The sequence below is a fragment of the Nyctereutes procyonoides genome, unplaced genomic scaffold, assembly GCF_905146905.1.
Source record: "Nyctereutes procyonoides isolate TBG_1078 unplaced genomic scaffold, NYPRO_anot_genome, whole genome shotgun sequence".
In the NCBI taxonomy this organism is placed as follows: Eukaryota; Metazoa; Chordata; class Mammalia; order Carnivora; family Canidae; genus Nyctereutes; species Nyctereutes procyonoides.
In genome coordinates this window covers 37,546,003-37,563,986 of record NW_026575139.1, presented here as the reverse complement: position 1 = coordinate 37,563,986, position 17,984 = coordinate 37,546,003, and the positions used below count along the sequence as shown (strand labels likewise).

At 35.1% G+C, this 17,984-nt stretch overlaps 1 protein-coding gene across 1 annotated transcript in view; it reads left to right on the top strand.

Annotated features, from left to right (window-relative positions):
- LRRC9 (leucine rich repeat containing 9) overlaps window positions 1-17,984 on the top strand; it is a 134,197-nt gene that overhangs the window by 18,128 nt on the left and 98,085 nt on the right. The window contains exons 8-12 of the mRNA XM_055303561.1: window positions 3,827-3,982; window positions 6,481-6,677; window positions 7,539-7,670; window positions 13,890-14,066; window positions 14,389-14,506. Of these exons, the coding sequence (XP_055159536.1) occupies window positions 3,827-3,982; window positions 6,481-6,677; window positions 7,539-7,670; window positions 13,890-14,066; window positions 14,389-14,506 (780 nt within the window). The remainder of the gene's footprint in view (window positions 1-3,826; window positions 3,983-6,480; window positions 6,678-7,538; window positions 7,671-13,889; window positions 14,067-14,388; window positions 14,507-17,984) is intronic.

The window sequence follows — 17,984 nt, the reverse complement described above, 5'->3', positions numbered from 1 at the left end:
AGAGGATAGTTCCAAGTTATTGGCCTGAGCAGCAGGAGGGAAGAAGTTGCTCTTTGATGAGATGAGGAAGAATATGGAAGGAGTAGGTTAAAAGGAAGAATCATGGTTTAATTTTAGGCATGTAAAAGATTTCTTTTTTAAAAGATTTATTTATTTATTTTAGAGAGAGAGCACACTTGTGCTAGAGTGGGGAGAGGGGTGGAGAGAGAAGGAGAGAAACAGGCTCTCTGTTGAGCATGGAGCCTGACACAGGGTTCGATCTTACAACCCTGAGATCATGACCTGAGCCAAAATAAAAAGTCGGACTTTAACCAACTGAGCAACCCAGGTGCCCCTTAGGCATGTAAATTCTGAGCAATCTTTTCAACATCTAAGAGGATATATTCAATAAATAGTTGGGGATATGAGTCTGTTATATAAGAGTTGCCTGGGTTGGAGATATGAATATGAGGGTTGAAGGCAGAAAGATGGTGCATAGAGCTAGAGACTGGATAAATCACTAAGGGAATGGTATAAATGGGGAAGTGTGTCATTTGAGTGCTAGAAACTGCAGAGAGAGGAGGAATTTGCAGAAGAGATGGAAGAAGAGAACTAAGAGAGGCAGGTTCTTTTGACATTCTGGGTAAGACTCATACATTTGGTTTAGTTTTGTGTATGTCAGTAGTATCATTAAAAGAACAAATTGGGAATTGTTATGCAATTTATTATATATATATATTCCTTATATTCCTTATATATAATAATATATAATTCCTTATATATAATATATATATATATAATATCCTCTTTCTTCAACCTTTTAAGGCAAAAATAAGATATATAATATGGCTCAAGTTTTGATTTAGATCAAGATGATTTTTTAAGTTCAAAGTATTTATTATTGCATATGAATTTTCAAGATGCTTTTTCTTCATTACCATTCATAAGAAGACAGGTTGTGCCAGGTTGTGGCAATTCTCTGATGTGATAAACTCTTGAGCAGAATACTGTTGATTCTTCAGATTTTCACTCGTGGAGCTGTTTATGTAAACTATAAATGGCAAGTAAAGTCAGGAGGACCACCAGAGAGTCAGCATGGAAAAGAGGGAAGAATATGAGAGTTCAAAACAGAAGACTTGGATTCAAGCTCCAGTTGTATCTGTTACAACCTGTCACTTAGGCAAGGCCTTTCCCTTCCCAACTAAAGTTTATTGAACTATTAAAATAGTAATGATAAAAAACAGTCCCTGTCCTGAGTGTTATTGTAGGGATCCAATGAGTTAATTGGCATAAAAGTCCATTTTAATTGTTAAATGCTATAAAAATAACCACTATGAAACTGTAGCTAAGCCTATGACTTTTCTTTATTTTTGGTAATCAAAGAAGCAAATGGAACAAATTTTGTTAGCACAAACATGCAACTGGACTTACCATTTTAGTTAGACTTTTTAAAAAAAGTTTTTTACTGTAATCAAGTAATTCCACCAAAGTGGACTTGAGTGAAAAATGACTTCGACATTCCCAAAAGTCCAAACACAAAACAAATTGAATATAGTAAGCCTACAAAGTTGATTTGCCATGTATTTATAACTTACAACATAATCTACCCTACTTTTCCAAAGTCTTAGTATATAATTTCAAACAAGAACAAAAAACCCTGATTGATTGATGACTCTTATTTATTGTTATGATACAGTAAGTGATTTTGAAAGTGTTGAGGAAGAGTAAAATATCACAGTGTGTGTGCCCAAATGCAGGTAAAGATATATTCTTAATAAAACACAAAAGTACAGAGGAAGAAACTGTGCAGGGATATACTAGAAACTTCTATCAGTACTTATCTGTGGAAGGTGGGGCAACTGGGCAGATGGGAAACAGGTGTGGGAAGTAGACTTTTCATTATATGCTTTTCAATTATTTTGGTGTTAGAAACATGAATATATTACTTACCCAAAAATAAAAATTAGAGGTGCGTGGGTGGCTCAGATGGTTAAGCATCTGCTCTCAGCTTAAGTCATAATCCCAGGGTCCTGGGATCAAGCCCCATGTTGGGCTCCCTGCTTAGTGGGGGTCTGCTCCCTCTCCATATGCCCCTTCCCCAACTCATGCATTCTCTCTCTTGCTCTCATATAAATAAATAAAATATTTTTAAAAAATTAAAAACAAAAGAAAAGCAGTATTTTTTTTGTCCCCCACCTAAGGACTCCAAGTTAAATTTGAATTTCAGATAAGCAACAAATATTGTCTTAATATCATACTTCTTAAACTTAGCTATACTTAATCACTTATACTCAAATATTATTTATGGTTTAACTGAAGTTCAAATTTAACTTGGCATCTTATATTTGATCTAGCAATCCTGTCTCTACCCATGTTCTCTTGTTTTAGATTTAAGAATTCATTAGAAATTTTTTAGCTGCTGTTGACTCAAAGCGTTCTTTATTGGATTTTCCATTTTCTACAAATAGACAAATAATTAAGAAACATGACTTGCCATTTCCTTAGTTATAGTTTTTCTTCAAACTCAGTTTGCACTTCCAAAATAAGCTCTTCTTTATCAGGAAGTTTTTTATATCTTAATCATGATCCTAAAACACATTTCCCCCCAGAACTGTTCTGTTATTAGTACCTTATTTTGGTGGAGGAATGTAGTGGTTTCAGTTTCAAAACTTTATAATATGCGTGGGCAAAGGAATTCTTTTGGCCTGTTCATCATGCCACATATTTGTGTCTGTTCCATCTTTTATGCCAAATAATTTTGATGGGGCCTTGATTATCCATTCTTTACCAAATAAATCACATAACAAGAGCCTGCATCTGAAAATACAATCCCAGAACAGTGTAGAAGCCTTCCAAATTATTTGAGGTACAGGTTTCCTAATGAAGAGAATTTCAGGTAAACAATTAAAACTAGGTCACATTTAATAGTGCAACTGATTTATTTGTTTATTTTGTCGCCAGCTAGTTCTTTTTTTACTAATATTGCTTATGAATATTAGCTGTGTTTATAGTATTAGTATAGCTGGTGTACTTTTCAATAATTGATTTGTCATCATGTATTAATAACTGAGTGATCCACTTTTATTAAGGTATCTGGGTAATGAGTAGATTGACAATTAGTTATTTGCTCAATCTAAATAAAACAAGTTTATTTAGAGGATCCTTTTAGAGAATTGAGGAAAAATCTCCATCAAATCAATGGTTTCTTAGCTATGCTTTAAAAAACTGAATTGAATAATGTTACATTTGCTTTTAATGCTTTTCAGTGTATTTTTCCCTAAAATAATCAAATATGAATAATGTAGTTACATTTTTGCTTTGATAGTACTACCTCTTAAGCTAAATGATATTTTGTAAACTGAATTCTGTCCGGAGGCTCTTTACGTTGTCATCCTCAAAATAAATGCGAATATGCCTTACACTTATCCACAAAGAAAATCTTTGGAATTTTGTATTTTGCTTATTAAGTTTAAATACAGCACTCTGGGGAACCCTGGGTGGCGCAGCGGTTTAGCGCCTGCCTTTGGCCCAGGGCGCGATCCTGGAGACCCGGGATCGAATCCCACGTCGGGCTCCCGGTGCATGGAGCCTGCTTCTCCCTCTGCCTGTGTCTCTGCCTCTCTCTCTCTCTCTGTGTGACTATCATAAATAAATAAAAATTAAAAAAATAAATAAAATAAATAAATACAGCACACTGTAGCCGTTATCATTTCAACTATCATCATTATTAGTATTGAGCATGCAAAACTTTCCAGTGGTTATATAGAACATAGCACATTTCTGTAATGCCACTAATAATTACTTATAATGTTTTTTGCTTCAGCTAATCTATTTTTTTCAATTTTAGACCACAGCAATGAAAAAAATAATGTATTACAATATGCGTATAAAAACTGTTCAGAGGCATCTTAATGAAGACCTTGAAAAACTGAATGATCGAAAATGCAAATTACAGAAGTTGCCAGAAGAAAGAATAAAATTATTTAGCTTTGTGAAAAAAAATGTAAGATATAATACTGTAAAATTTCAGTAGCCATATCTTAAGAAAACTGGTGATAAGACAGCATTATCTTTTAAACTTTATATTTACATACATGTATAGAAGTAATTATTTTATTAATACTTCCAAGTTTGTCCCCAAACTTTTGATTCCACATGTTGACTAAGCTTCATTGTGTGCTTAGAAGTCTGCAACTGTAAAAAGGTATAGACTTATTAATTTATAAACGTTTTAAAAGCTGCGTAATTCAGTATGATTCCAAAAGTTTTAGAGATTTATTAAAGTTACTTCAGTTGTATTTTTATTAGATACCTTCAGGCTGTGCTCAAAATTCATTTTTTTACCTAAAGTGTTAAAATAGCCCTTTGTTTATACTATTCAGGTATTAAAACAAGGTGGGAACTTTAAATCAAGCTATACTTTAGTAGTTATATTATGTGTGCTTTTTTTACTTGGAGTAAATTGGATTTCCTTTACCAAAAGTAGACTCTGAAAAATTAAGGATTATTAACCTCAAATAGAACTTTGTATATATTAGAACTTACTGTTTTTTTTTTAAGGCAAGAAAATATAATCATTCAATAAATGGTGTCAGAAAAATAAACTATTTGAGAGTAGGGAAATTAGATTCTTAATTTACACTTTACCAAAAATAAATGCCAGTGGGAAAAAAAGAACTAAATGTAAAAATTTAAAAACCTGGAAAAACTGAAGAATATGTAGAAGATATACAGATGATATTACCTGATTTCAGCCTGCTAAATAAAAGAAATACTAGAAATCACAAAAGAACAGAATGTGGATCTGATTGCAAAAAATAAAAGTAAAATGCTTTGGTACTAAAAAAAGCATCATTAATAAAAATAAACAACAAATGACAGTCTGAAAAATGTCTTCAACTAATATCCTGGACAAACATGATATTCTTAGTATAAACAGTCATAAATAAAACAAAAAGCAAATATTCAAATAGAAAAACTGAGCAAAGCACATAAACTTCTCTATTTTATAAAAGAAGAAATTAAAAATGACTAATAAATATTTGAAAGAAGAGCTCAACTTGATTATTATTTCCAAATGTGAATTAAGATAACAACCATTTTGCCTATAAAATTGTCAAAGCATGATACATGATAGTACTCAGGCTGATGAACAAGAGTGTGACACTACTACAGTGGAATGTAATTTGGGTCATATGTATTCACAATCTGAAAATGCTTGTAGCCTTTGACACAGTAAATCTATATGTAGCACTCTAAGGATCTAGATAAATATTTACATAATAAGATATTCATCACTGTACTATTATAAACAAAAAAATTGGAAACTTCCTAAATGTTTAACCAGATAGAAAAAAATTATTCCTTCTTAAGATAGAATAGTATACTACCATTAAAAACCAAGTTTTAAAAATATATTTAATATTTATAAATACATTAATTATAATTAATTATATTGATATATAACATACTATATTTCTAAAACAAGCAGGTTTTAATTAATAACATAACAGAAAGTTATCCTTAAGGTGAAACATTAACAAAATTTATTTTTGAATAAAAAATGAGCCAGTATGTGGAAATCACTTTGTATCTATTTTTATATGGAAATGCATGTATTAAGTAAAACCTGCAAATGTGAAAAAATAATACCTCTAGATTAGATAAACCATAGACATTTTTATAAATATGCTTAATTTATTTTTTAACAGCTGGATATAGCCATTAGAGAGGGGGAGTACAGATAATTAGCAAATTTCTATTTATATACACCTCTCCATGTATAGTACAATTTATCTTGAAAACCTGCAAAGCTGGAATTAAGGCAAGGCAAGTGAGGCACTCACTGTGGGCCCAAAATCTGAATGCTAAAAACTTCAGTAATCACAATAATTCATACCTAATACAGTATTTCTTAAAAATGCAAATGAATGCCAAAAAAAGCCCAATATGAACAAGAAAAAACAAAATATCAAAATGTTAAATAAAGACCTTGCTATGTTGAGCCATATATAGGAGACTGAAGCAAAAGGAAAAATATGCTTCTCTCTCTATATGTTTTGTATATTTTCTATAGTGGATTTTTTTCCCCAGAATATCAAAGTACTTGGAAAAAATATTGAAAAGTTGAGAAGTAGGTGTGCTAGAAGTCACATTAATTTGAAGTTTAGATATTTTATTTATACCAAAACCATTATTTGTTACAATTTTACTTTGGCTTTAATAGAAGCAAACTCATCACTCAATATTTAAAAATCCATTTCTTTGCTTTTTCTCATATTTGATTAAAAGAACTGCCACATTTGAAGTATTTAAGACTGTCCCTTGGTCAAGAGAAATTAGCTGACTAAACTTGTACTGAAGTTGTTTTCACATGCTTAGCTTGTTTTTATGAAGTTTGACCTACTTATTATCTAGATTTTTATTTTGTTCATTTACATTAAGTATATATTTAATAATTCCACTAAAAGTTTTTGCTCTCTGGCACACTGATTTCAACAGCTGGAACGGGAACTTGCTGAGCTCAAGGGACCTGGCAAAGGGCACAATGATAGATCCAATAACAATAAAGTAACTGAACTTGAAAAATCAAAGAACTGTGAAACTGTCACAGAAGAACCAAATCTTCAACAGAAGATAGTGACCAAACTAAATGCCTTGAATGAAAGGGTAACATTCTGGAACAAAAAACTAGATGAGTATGTTTTATGAATTGTCTAGTTGTTCAAATTTGAAACATGAGAGAATAGAACATTGTAGGCTATTGGTTGAGCTCTGTTCCCTTCTCCACACGTGGAAAGAATTATATTATGAAGTAAAACATGGAATGTGTTTCTGGTCCCAGTAGAGCTAGACATCATTGGTTCAAAGCTGACATATCTCGTTTTTTTCCAGAGGCAATCAATACTTAGGCACAGCAAACTCCCCCCAGTGGCTACCTGTCACATCACTGCTCTAGTGTCTGCAGACTAAACACATTAGAGCTGCTACTGATGCAGAAACTCATCACATAGATCTGACTGAGCAAAGCACATACACAGTTGTCTAGAATCATGGAGAAACAAACTGGTTGAGTATCAACTAGAAATAGAAATCAGAAAGACTTAGTAAATACTGTGAATTTTTTATCTACTAGGGTACTAAATGGATAAGTTAGTTTGCCGTGTAAATGCTACTACTACTAATACATTGGGTTCTTACTTTGTGTCAAATTCTTTGCTAAGAGCTTTATAAGTATTTTGCATATAATCCTCAAAAAAGCTTTTTCAGGTGTATGTACTATTAATATTCCCATTTTACTATACAGCATAAAAAAATCTGAGACCCATAAGTGGTGAAGCCAGGGTAGCCTTCTAATCTTCATGTATCCTGAAGTTAATATAATTTGAAGTGATTTTAATTGCCAGAAATAGAATGTCTTTTACTTGGTTTAACTGTTAACACCAGGCTTTCTTTATCCATTGACAAAAGCCTTATATTTTAATATCAGCTTTAAAGAAAAACTATTTTAATTTTAATGTAATTTTTTGTTTTTGCTAATTTCTTTTTTTCTTAAATAGAATTGAAGCAATTTATCGTGTGGAAGTAAAGCAAAAGAAGAAAAGTCATGGATTATTGATCCCATTTTTGTCAATTGAGTTGGAGACTGTGGGAAATATCCACTTTGAAGAAGGCACTCGATCTGATGACTGGTAAATCTGTTTGAAATTTAGTTACTGGTAAATCTGTTTGAAATTTAGTTACAGCTTTCAAAATAATTTTAGGTGCTTAAGATAACCAAAATATCAACTTATAAAGTCTCAAAATGTATAATTTTCAAAACACTTCTCATATAGAATATTCATCCACTGTAAATTGGCCATTACCTAATTTGCTTCCAGTACATTTTCTGTTGCCAGAATAAAAGTTTTAAAAGCCTGTGGCCAAGTATTCATTTTATATGAGTTTATATTGTTCATTTCTGAACCGAACATAGCCTTGGATTTTGAATATTGTTTAAGAAGCTAGAATAGAGAAGGAAGCCAAAAGCAGGATTATCAACAGCAGGTTGCAAACACTGGAGAAGGCTCCCTAGCAAATTTCCTGGGGATCCATAAAAGTCAAACCAGTTGTCCAGAAGTAGCCAGGGTCAGAGTGCACATGGACTCTGTAAATTAAAACAAGGCATGGGATCCCTGGGTGGCGCAGCGGTTTGGCGCCTGCCTTTGGCCCAGGGCGCGATCCTGGAGACCCAGGATCGAATCCCACGTCGGGCTCCCGGTGCATGGAGTCTGCTTCTCCCTCTGCCTATGTCTCTGCCTCTCTCTCTCTCTCTCTCTCTCTCTCTCTGTATCATAAATAAATAAAAATTAAAAATTAAAAAAAAAAAATAAAACAAGGCATATACTTAAAAACCAGAAATTTGGGTGGAAAGCCCATTTAGATAAAATGGAGAGAGCCACCAGAAACAGAAGCAGGAAACAGGCATACACACACTTCAAAATCGAAGCCTACTGGTATAGGCAAGGAAGTGGTTGTGTTTGGAGAAGGACAAACATTATATGTTCTCATTTATTTGGGGAATATAAATAATAGTGAAAGGGAATAGAAGGGAAGGGAGAAGAAACGGGTAGGAAATATCAGAAAGGGAGACAGAACATAAAGACTAACTCTGGGAAACGAACTAGGTGTGGTCGAAGGGGAGGAGGGTGGGGGGTGGGGGTTAATGGGTGACGGGCACTGAGGGGGGCACTTGACGGGATGAGCACTGGGTGTTATTCTGTATGTTGGCAAATTGAACACTAATAAAAAATAAATTTATTATTAAAAAAAAAAGAAGTGGTTGTGTTGCCTCAACTCCAGGGTACAACCCAAGGAAGTGATTCTTAAGAATGGAAGGGAGAGAGGGAGGGAAGGGGAAAGGAAGAGAAAAATGAGGGAAGGAAGAAGGGAAAGAAAATTTGCAGCGCAAACATATTACTCATTTTTACTTTCACATATCTGCAATCATTTTCTCAAAATTAGGGAGCCCACGAACAAGCCAAAGATTGCCATAGAATCCTAGAAACATACTGCAAATCTGGGTGTGTGGTGAGAAACCAGGAAGCACATAAAGCTACAGAATGGACTTGATATATCATCCCAGAGGATTTTACTCACAGTCAGCGTTGAAACAAACACCGACTTTTATGGAGTAAAATGCAACATTTGCATTAACTTTTTATAAAGAAAAATAAATGATTGTTATGGATTATTTTAAAACAAACCCCTGGTTTGTATTATATGTAGCTCTTACCTCTGTGAGTAAAAGCTTCTCAAGGGCCTTGGGGGTACATTGGTAGAAAAGTCTGGGAAGTTCTGCCCAGCGAGAAAGAGACCTTTTAAAATACTTTCTTTTGTGTCATTGCATCCATTTGCCCAGCAGTTACCACTGCTTGCTTAAACACAATACTTGATTTTTATGTACAAAGATATAAAAGGTTTTCATCCCAATTTTCATATAAACAAAGGCCTTGATTTTTCAAGTGCAAAAATTGAATGGTGTCTGCCTACAGGATGCATGAATATTTTTTCAGTCTTTCATGTATATTCACTCAACCTACACAGATTTGTGTATTATTATTTTGTTTCTTTTTAACTTCTTGCAGAGGAGGGTCTTCACAAAACAAGTAGATTATAGAGAAAAAATATACATAAAAGCAAAATGACTAAAAAGCCATTTAGGTAACTATTCAGCCTGCTGTAAATTAGCTTTGATGGATTTTTAAAAAAGATTTATTTATTTCTTTATTTATATAAGAGAGAGAGAGAGAGAGCTCATGAGCAGGGGGAGGGGCAGAGGGAGAAGCAGGCTGAGCACAGAGCCCATACAGAGCTCTATCCCAGGACTAGGTCAGGCTTGATCCCAGGATTCTTGAGATTATGACCTGAGCCGAAGGCAGATGCTTAACCAACTGAACCACCCAGGCGCCCCAACTTTGATGGATTTTGATAAGCATTAGCAATTTTTTACTTGGTTTTAAAAAGAAGAAAATCAAATATATGTTGGCAGATTTTGAAGAATTGTTTTTTACTTTTAGTGTACCACAGCTTGACCACCTTAGCTGTGATTTTTTACAGATGTTAAGAAATAAGTACTGGGGTGCCTGCCTGGCTCAGTTGGAAGAGCTTGCAACTCTTGATCTGGGGGTCATGATTTCAGGCCCCACAGTGGAGGTAGAGATTACTTTTTAAAAAAAGGAAATAACTACTAAAGTGCTTTAAATTGCTCTATGTGCTAAACATCTAGTTATTTTATTTCAACACTGGCTTCTCTTTTATTAATACTTTTAAAGCCAATGATTTAGGATTTAAATTAAAAAACTAGTAGAGCTAAAACCCAAATACAAAGATTTTCTGTCAAAATAGCCTTTATTTTCTTAGCAAAAGAGCATTGCAGATTTCTAATTGTGTATCATATATTCTTAGCTTCATTTATTTTATAAGATAAAAGGACTATATTTTTCAGTTTAAAAAAGACCTTATTTTATAGAGACTTCCTTGATGAGTAGATTTTTGCCACTGTGGCATTATTACAGATTCATTTTATCTATCTATGTATTACCAATTGAGTTAGCCATTGACAACAGATGTCATTGGTCAAGTCAAGACTCCAAAGCCTAAAAGACACTGTCCTTGTGTTTGAGAAGCTTTGAACCTGGTTATAGATATGGGGCATTTAAAACTTAAAGAAATAAGTTCAAAACATCACAAAACAATAGGTAAATTCCTTGGGGACAGATAAAATGTTTCATGTACCTCATAAATCACAACACCTAGCATAGGGCTGGCTGAATTCATAACTCCATAAATAACTACTATTTGTTGTTTCCACATCACTTAATATATACTTAACAGTTTCACTTTTATATATATAATGACTTTCTGTAATCTAACTCATATATAAAGATTTCATTCTTCCTGTACTATTTCAGGGAGTTACAGCAGCATAAACTTGTTTTATACTGAGGATATTAATATAAGTCAGCAAGTAAGTTGACAGTATTTATTAAACCCTTGTTTATGATTTTAATGTATATTTTAATAGGTTTTATTGAGTTCCAGCCATTTTAAAAATGGGCATTGTACATTTACTAAATGAGTAGATCATTTGGAGATTATTGAATGATTATAGCCATCTCTCTGTGTAACTAATCTCAGTCAATGATGTATATCATCACCACTAGGGATGCTCACAAATTCTGGTACCACTGGATGAGTGACAGTACCCAATGAAATGATGGGCCCTCACTCTCCTGGCCTCTACTGTACCTGATGCTGCTAACTATTCCTTCTTTGTAACTTCACCTCTCTTTGTTTGTTTGTTTGTTTGTTTTTAAGATTTTATATATTTATATGAGAGAGAGAGAGAGCACGAGCCAGGTGAGGGAGGTAGATGGAGAGGCAGACTCCCCACTGAGCTGGGAGCCCAATGTGGGGCTTGATCCCAGGACCCTGAGATCATGACCTGAACCAAAGGCAGATGCTTAATCAACTAAGCCACCTAGGTGTCCCTCACCTCTCTTGTTTTTTGTACTTAGATATTTTTCTATTTCCTTTCTATATCCTCTTCCCAGTTGCTTGTATTCCTGAATTTTTAAAAAATACTTAAAGTTACAGTCTTTTTCCTTTACTCTATTCCTGTTACATGTTTCTATCTGGATGTCCAACTGGCAAGGCAAACTCAACACATTCAAAAGAGAACTCAGCTGTGAATAATAAAATACACAGTAAAGTTAGAGTCAGAAAACCTAGGTCAAATTCTATCTACATAACCTTGAAACAGTCATTTGAACCTCATCTATTAAATGAGAAAAATAACTTTAACCCATTGGAACCCATTTGAACCTTAGCCCATTCGAACCTCATCTATAAAAATGAGAAAAAAAAATCTACCACAAAATATTACTGCTAAGATTAAATAAGATCATGTGAAAATGCTTAGTTTTTAATATTTAGGTTTTGTTTCCCTCTTCCTAAGTACAAACCATCCCTCTCTACTGACTCCTCCATTCCCGTTTGTGGTGCTACCATCCTACCAGTCAGACTCAACAAACATTGACTCCCAGTATCCACATCCAATCAGGCCAAGACCTTCCATGATGTCTCTTGCATTCATTCTCTCCTCTCCATTGTGACCCAGATCCCATGCACACAGGTCTCCATAACATTCCTTTTAGACTATTCTACAACATCTAACACAGTGTCTGAATGTAATAGGCACTTGGTATTTGCTAATCAATCAGTAAAGATAACTGGTGACTTGGAACGATCCCTCTGTGCATGAGACTGTAGGTTTCCCACTCTTCATGATGATGATGCTATTTAGCCAGACCTCTGAACTAATTATCAGTGCATGATGCTGGTTGCAATACTACTTATCTCTGTCTCCTAACAGACTGTGTGCTCCTGTGGGAATGGTTTGATTTGGGCAGCTCACTTTTCAATTCCAAAGGAAGAGTAACTGGGCAACTCCTAGCTGTACTGATTTAGTCTTTGCTAGTAAGAAAGGCAAACACTCTTAAATAGGTTTGTCTCAGGGACAGACCATCCACCCGGAAGCTCACCTTTGTGATCTTAGCCCACACCCTACTCAGGCCTTGGTTGATAAGCCAGTAAGAACCAGACATCTCATTACAAGTGAGTGTATCCTGTATAAGATCACTAACATTTTCAAATTGATCCACTTTAAAATCTCATCTTAATCCAAATTCTGTGCTACTTTAAGACAGGACATGGCCCAGTAAGGGCAGTAGAGAGCAGATGAGCACTTCCAATACGTTTTCTTGAGATCTTCACATAGTTGGCCCCTCCTTCTTTTCTTAGTTCAAATATCTTCTCTGAAAGATCTTATCCAAGACCAGTCTTAAGTAGCCCTCATTCCAACCCTTACCCTAAAATTCTCTCTCTTCAAAGTCCTTATCAGTTTAGAAATGATTTTATTTATGTCTTGTTTATTTATTGGCCAACTTCTTGCATTAGAGGTTCCCTGAGAGCAGGGACCCTGCCCCTTTCACATCTATATCCCTAATTATGAAGTTATTTGCAGTAGTCCAAATGAGAGATGTGATGCTAATGACATAAGGTTATATTCAGGATGTTATTTTAGACATAGGGCCCAAACAGACTTGCTGAAGAATTGGTTAGTGGTGGGGCAGAGAAGAAGCAAGGTTTATTCCTGGGATTTTAACTTAAGCTACCAGTTAGACGCTGGTACCATAGACTGAGATGGAAAACACTCAGGAGGAGCAGGCTCAGTGGCAGGTGATGAATAAGCTTGGAAGGCCTGTTCCATATGCAAGTGAACATACCAAGTAGGCAGTTGGATGTTCAAGTCAGGGTATCCACCTAAGTTGGGTAGAAATAAAGTCTGGAAATAAAATGTTGGATTGGTATATATAAAAAGTATTTTTCTATATATTGCCAAGGAACCAGATGAAATCACCTAGGGATAGTGTTCATGGAAGCAAGAGGACAGCCAAAGATGGATTCCTGCTACAATCCAACATTTAGAAATCTGTCAGGGGAAAAATAATCAGCAAAGAAAACCATGAAGGAGCAGCAAATAAGAAGAAAGCCAAAAATGTATAGTTTTCACGGAAGCCAAAAAAAAAGTGTTTCAATAATAGAGGATTACTCAACCAATATATCTTTTACTCAAAGCACATATATAATAATTAGTAAAACAACTCTTACTTTTATGTTTCAAAGTTTAGCATCTCTTTTATTGATTAAGTGTACCTAGTTTGAAAACAGAGCTACATAGGACAATGTATCTTTAGCAAAAAACATAAAATATGGGCTGTAACTTTTATCATGTGTAACTTAGTGTTCTTCAACATTTTAAGGACAATCTGTTGTCTTCTTTATATATATTCTGTATTCCCATATAGGTTTAACTCTTGCTATGAATTAATTCTCTCACGTTTTTGTACATGGGACTTCAGAACATATGGTATTACAGGAGTGAAAGTAAAACGTGTCATCAAAGTTAACAACCGGATTCTGAGACTAAAATTTGAAGAGAAATTCCAAAAGTTTTTTGACAATGAAGAAATGCATGATTCAGAGTAAGAAGTTAAATTCCATAAGGAACATTTTTATAGAAGTCTGATTTTATGGTGTAAAAGAGTCTTTTAAAAGTTTACAATGTTGATAATATACCATGTTGGTAAATATTTCCTTTTCCTGTGTCTCCCTTGACTAGGACGACTAGTGGGATAACCACACTGAGGCTCTTTGTGAGACTGAGGGGGATTGGAGGCTTAATAATGAATCTGGAACATTCACTGTAAATGTGAAATATCCTGGGCAGGATATACGGTTGCCTTGTCTATAGCTAAACTTTGAAATCAATTCTCACACTTCTTTTTTTTCTCAATTATCTTTAAGGAGCTATCGAAAGATGCTGGAATGTCTTTTCTATGTTTTTGATCCTGAAGTTACAGTGAAGAAAAAGCATCTGCTACAAATACTTGAAAAGGGATTCAAAGACAGTGAAACAAGCAAGGTAGCATAAAATGTCCTTCAGAATAATGTTTTCTTCCTAATGAATAAAGCTTTGCTGCTGGTTAGACAGGATTCAATTCTCAATCCTTTTATCCATATTTATAGCAAACTGCTGTTTCACAGAGAGCTTGGTGCTGGAAAGTATAGCATCTTCCTTCTTTGTATTATACCAGAGTAAGTCCCTCAATTACTTTATCTGTCTATCTAATATTTCTGTATATATATATATATATATATATATATATATAAAAATAATATATATTGTATTCCCATATAGGTTTAACTCTTGCTATGAATTAATTCTCTCACGTTTTTGTACATATATTTCATGTACATATACAATATTTCTAGGTATTTTATTTTTCTGTTGTGATCCTGTTATTGTTGATTCTGAAATCTACTTCTCTGTTTTAAACTCTCTAATGTCCATCTTAAAAACACTCCCCATTTTGAAAAAAGAAATCCATTCACTCAACATTGCTGTGCTGTCTAGCTACCATTCTGTGTTTCTTTTTCTTTTTTACTGCCACCACTCCTTTATTCTCTACTTCATTGTCCCCACGTTGCCGCCCGGTCCTCTAAGCTCTAAAGTATCCATTCATCCTTTCTTAGTCTTCCACCCTCTTGATGAGGCAGCTGGAACACACAGGTATAAAGCAGTGCTTCCTAATCCTTTTGACAGTATGGCACACGTGAAATGATAATGTTGCTGCATGTAAATCCTGGCTTTCCTGCTCACCAGCTATGTGACTTCACCTCTCTGTGTCTCTTCCTATCTAAATGAAAGTAATAATAGTAAGTATTCCACAGAGTTGTTGTTAGGATTTAGTGAGATAACCATTAAAGAGATCTTGGATACTTGTACGTCCATGTTCATAACACCGTTATTCACAATAACCAAATACTAAAAACAACCCAAATGCCCTTCAGCAGATGAATGGATAAACAAAATGTGGTATATCCATACAATGGACTATTAGCCATAATAAGGAATTAAATTCTGACACATGGTTAAACCTTGAAAGCATTATGCTAATGAAATAAGCCAAACACAAAAGGACAAATATTGTATAATTCAACTTGTATGAGATACTTAGAATAGGCAAATTGGTAGAGACAAAGCAGAATAGAGGTACCAGGGATGAGCAGGATGGAAGGATAGGGAGTTAATTGTTTAATGAGTGCAAAGCTTCTATTTGGGATGATGAAAAGTCCTGGAAATGAGTTAATGATGATGGTTGCACAACACTGTGAAGGCACTTAATGCCAATGAATAGTACACTTAAAAATGATTAAAGTGGTAGTTTTACTTGATGTATTTTTTACCACAATAAAGAAAAATCACCAACAGAACATTCTAGCCACTCAGTGGAATAGGGACTAGAGGGCATAGGAGAAGATGACAAAGGCAGTTTCTGGGGGAAGTACTGCAGCAGCTCATGCTAGAGGTGGTGGTGGCGGCTTTAGCAGGTGGTATGGTGAGAGTACCCTCACAGTACTTTCTGGAAGAGAGGTGAGAAGGAGGTGAGGAATAGAGGATTTGAAGGCTGACTGGAGTGCTCAGGGTGTTTCCAGAGAACTGTGTGTGGGCTACCATGGGCATAAAGGTTGGCAGAAAGACTGGGGCTAACATTTCCTGGTGTTTTCTGCTTGCCTGACACTGCTACTGCTTTATCTCCTGCACCTCCCTTAAGAGATACAGTATCTATAAACCTTCTGCCGGCTCTCTGTCCAGTATGGTAGCCACTACCCACAGGTGACTGTTGAACATTTGAAATGTGACTCCTCAGAATTCAGATGTGCTAAAAGTTTTAAAACAAATACCAGTTTTGAAAGACTTAGTATAGACAAAAGACTATAATTGCTTATATTGATTACATGTTGAAATGGTAATATTTCAGGTATATTAGATTAAATAAAATGTATTCTTAAAATTTACCCAAAGGTTCTTGGACCAGTTCCTGGCACATGGAAAGTTTTTATGTAAAACTTACCATTATTATCTAAGCTATCTGATAATATTGACTGCTCTTTCTGTTTCAAAACTCTCCTTTGGCATCCATGATATTACACTATTGTTACCCTCCTATTTTTCTGATTGTCCTGCCTTTGTTTTCTTTTTATTCCCCCCCTTCTCTCTAAACCTGAGAATACCACAAGATTAAGGTTCACTAATCTGCCCTTTTTCCTCCACACACTACCAATTACTCTCGTTGTTAAAATCTTAGAAACAAGGGAACATAATTGGCTAGAAAAATCACTGTGTAGCACATAGATCTGATAAACTAGATTTTTATGCTATGGTATGCATGCAAGGAGCAAAAATAAATACTTATGTACTGCATCATTTAAGAGATGGAATAAGACTAAAAACATGAGCTGCATAAGCAGTTTAGAAGACTAATCTGGCTTAGATTGGCAGTGACTTTGTAAGGCAGAGGGCTGGAGGTCAGAGGGGAAGATAAGATACTCTCTTTGATATCCAAGGACTTGGTCAATAGCCATAGAAAGTATCATTTATTCCATTTTGGCTTTCTCCATAATGTACATCCTCAGCCAGCCTGCCTCCTGATCTCTGTCTGCTCCGACTCCCACAGCTGCCATTCCTACCTGGTTAATCTGCCCTATCTCCTAATACAGTATATCTAAAACCAGCCTTTCATCTTTTGCCCATAAGCAACTCTCTCCCTGTCTTCTTGTCTTATTTCTACTCTTAATGTTGTCATTCTCTCCACCCATTGGGTTCAAAGCCTTAAAATCACATATGAACACTCCCTCTTCGATCATCCCCTGTATCTAATCATTTATAGTTTGTAGTGATTCTTCCTTTTACTGTATCACTTGCATTCTTCCTTCTCCTCCCTGTTCCCATTGCCCACCACCACTTAGAACATTCCATCTAGGGGTACCTGGGTGGCTCAGTCGGTTAAGTGTCCAGTTCTTAATATCAGCTCGGGTCTTTGAGATCAAGAGTCATAAATTCAAGCCCTGCCTTGGGCTCCATGCTGGGTGTGGAGCCTACTTTAAAAGAAATAATAATAATTTCCCTCTAATCTTTGCTTGTAGTTTCCTAGTAGGCAACCTTCTTGCCCTTGGGCTACTCTCTAGTCCATCTCCTTTAATAGTACAAAGCAATCTTTCCTAATAAAATACTGTTTTCATAGCTCACACCGCACTGTTTCAAGATTAAAAAAAAAAACAAAAAAAACCTCAGAATGAAATCCAAATCCCTCTGCCTGGCATTTAAGGCCCCTCAAAATCTAGCTTCAACCTAACTCCCTAGTACCAAATATAACAAATATCTCAAATGAAATATGTACTTCCCTTGTGATTCTCCTAACACACCTCAGTGCCACGCTTCCTTTGATGAAATGCTCTTATGGCAAACTTATCCTTCAAGTCTCAGCTCAAGGACTTCCACCTTATGCAGCCTTCCCTGAGTTCTCAAACAGTAGGAGCCCTCTTACCTCGTTTACAGG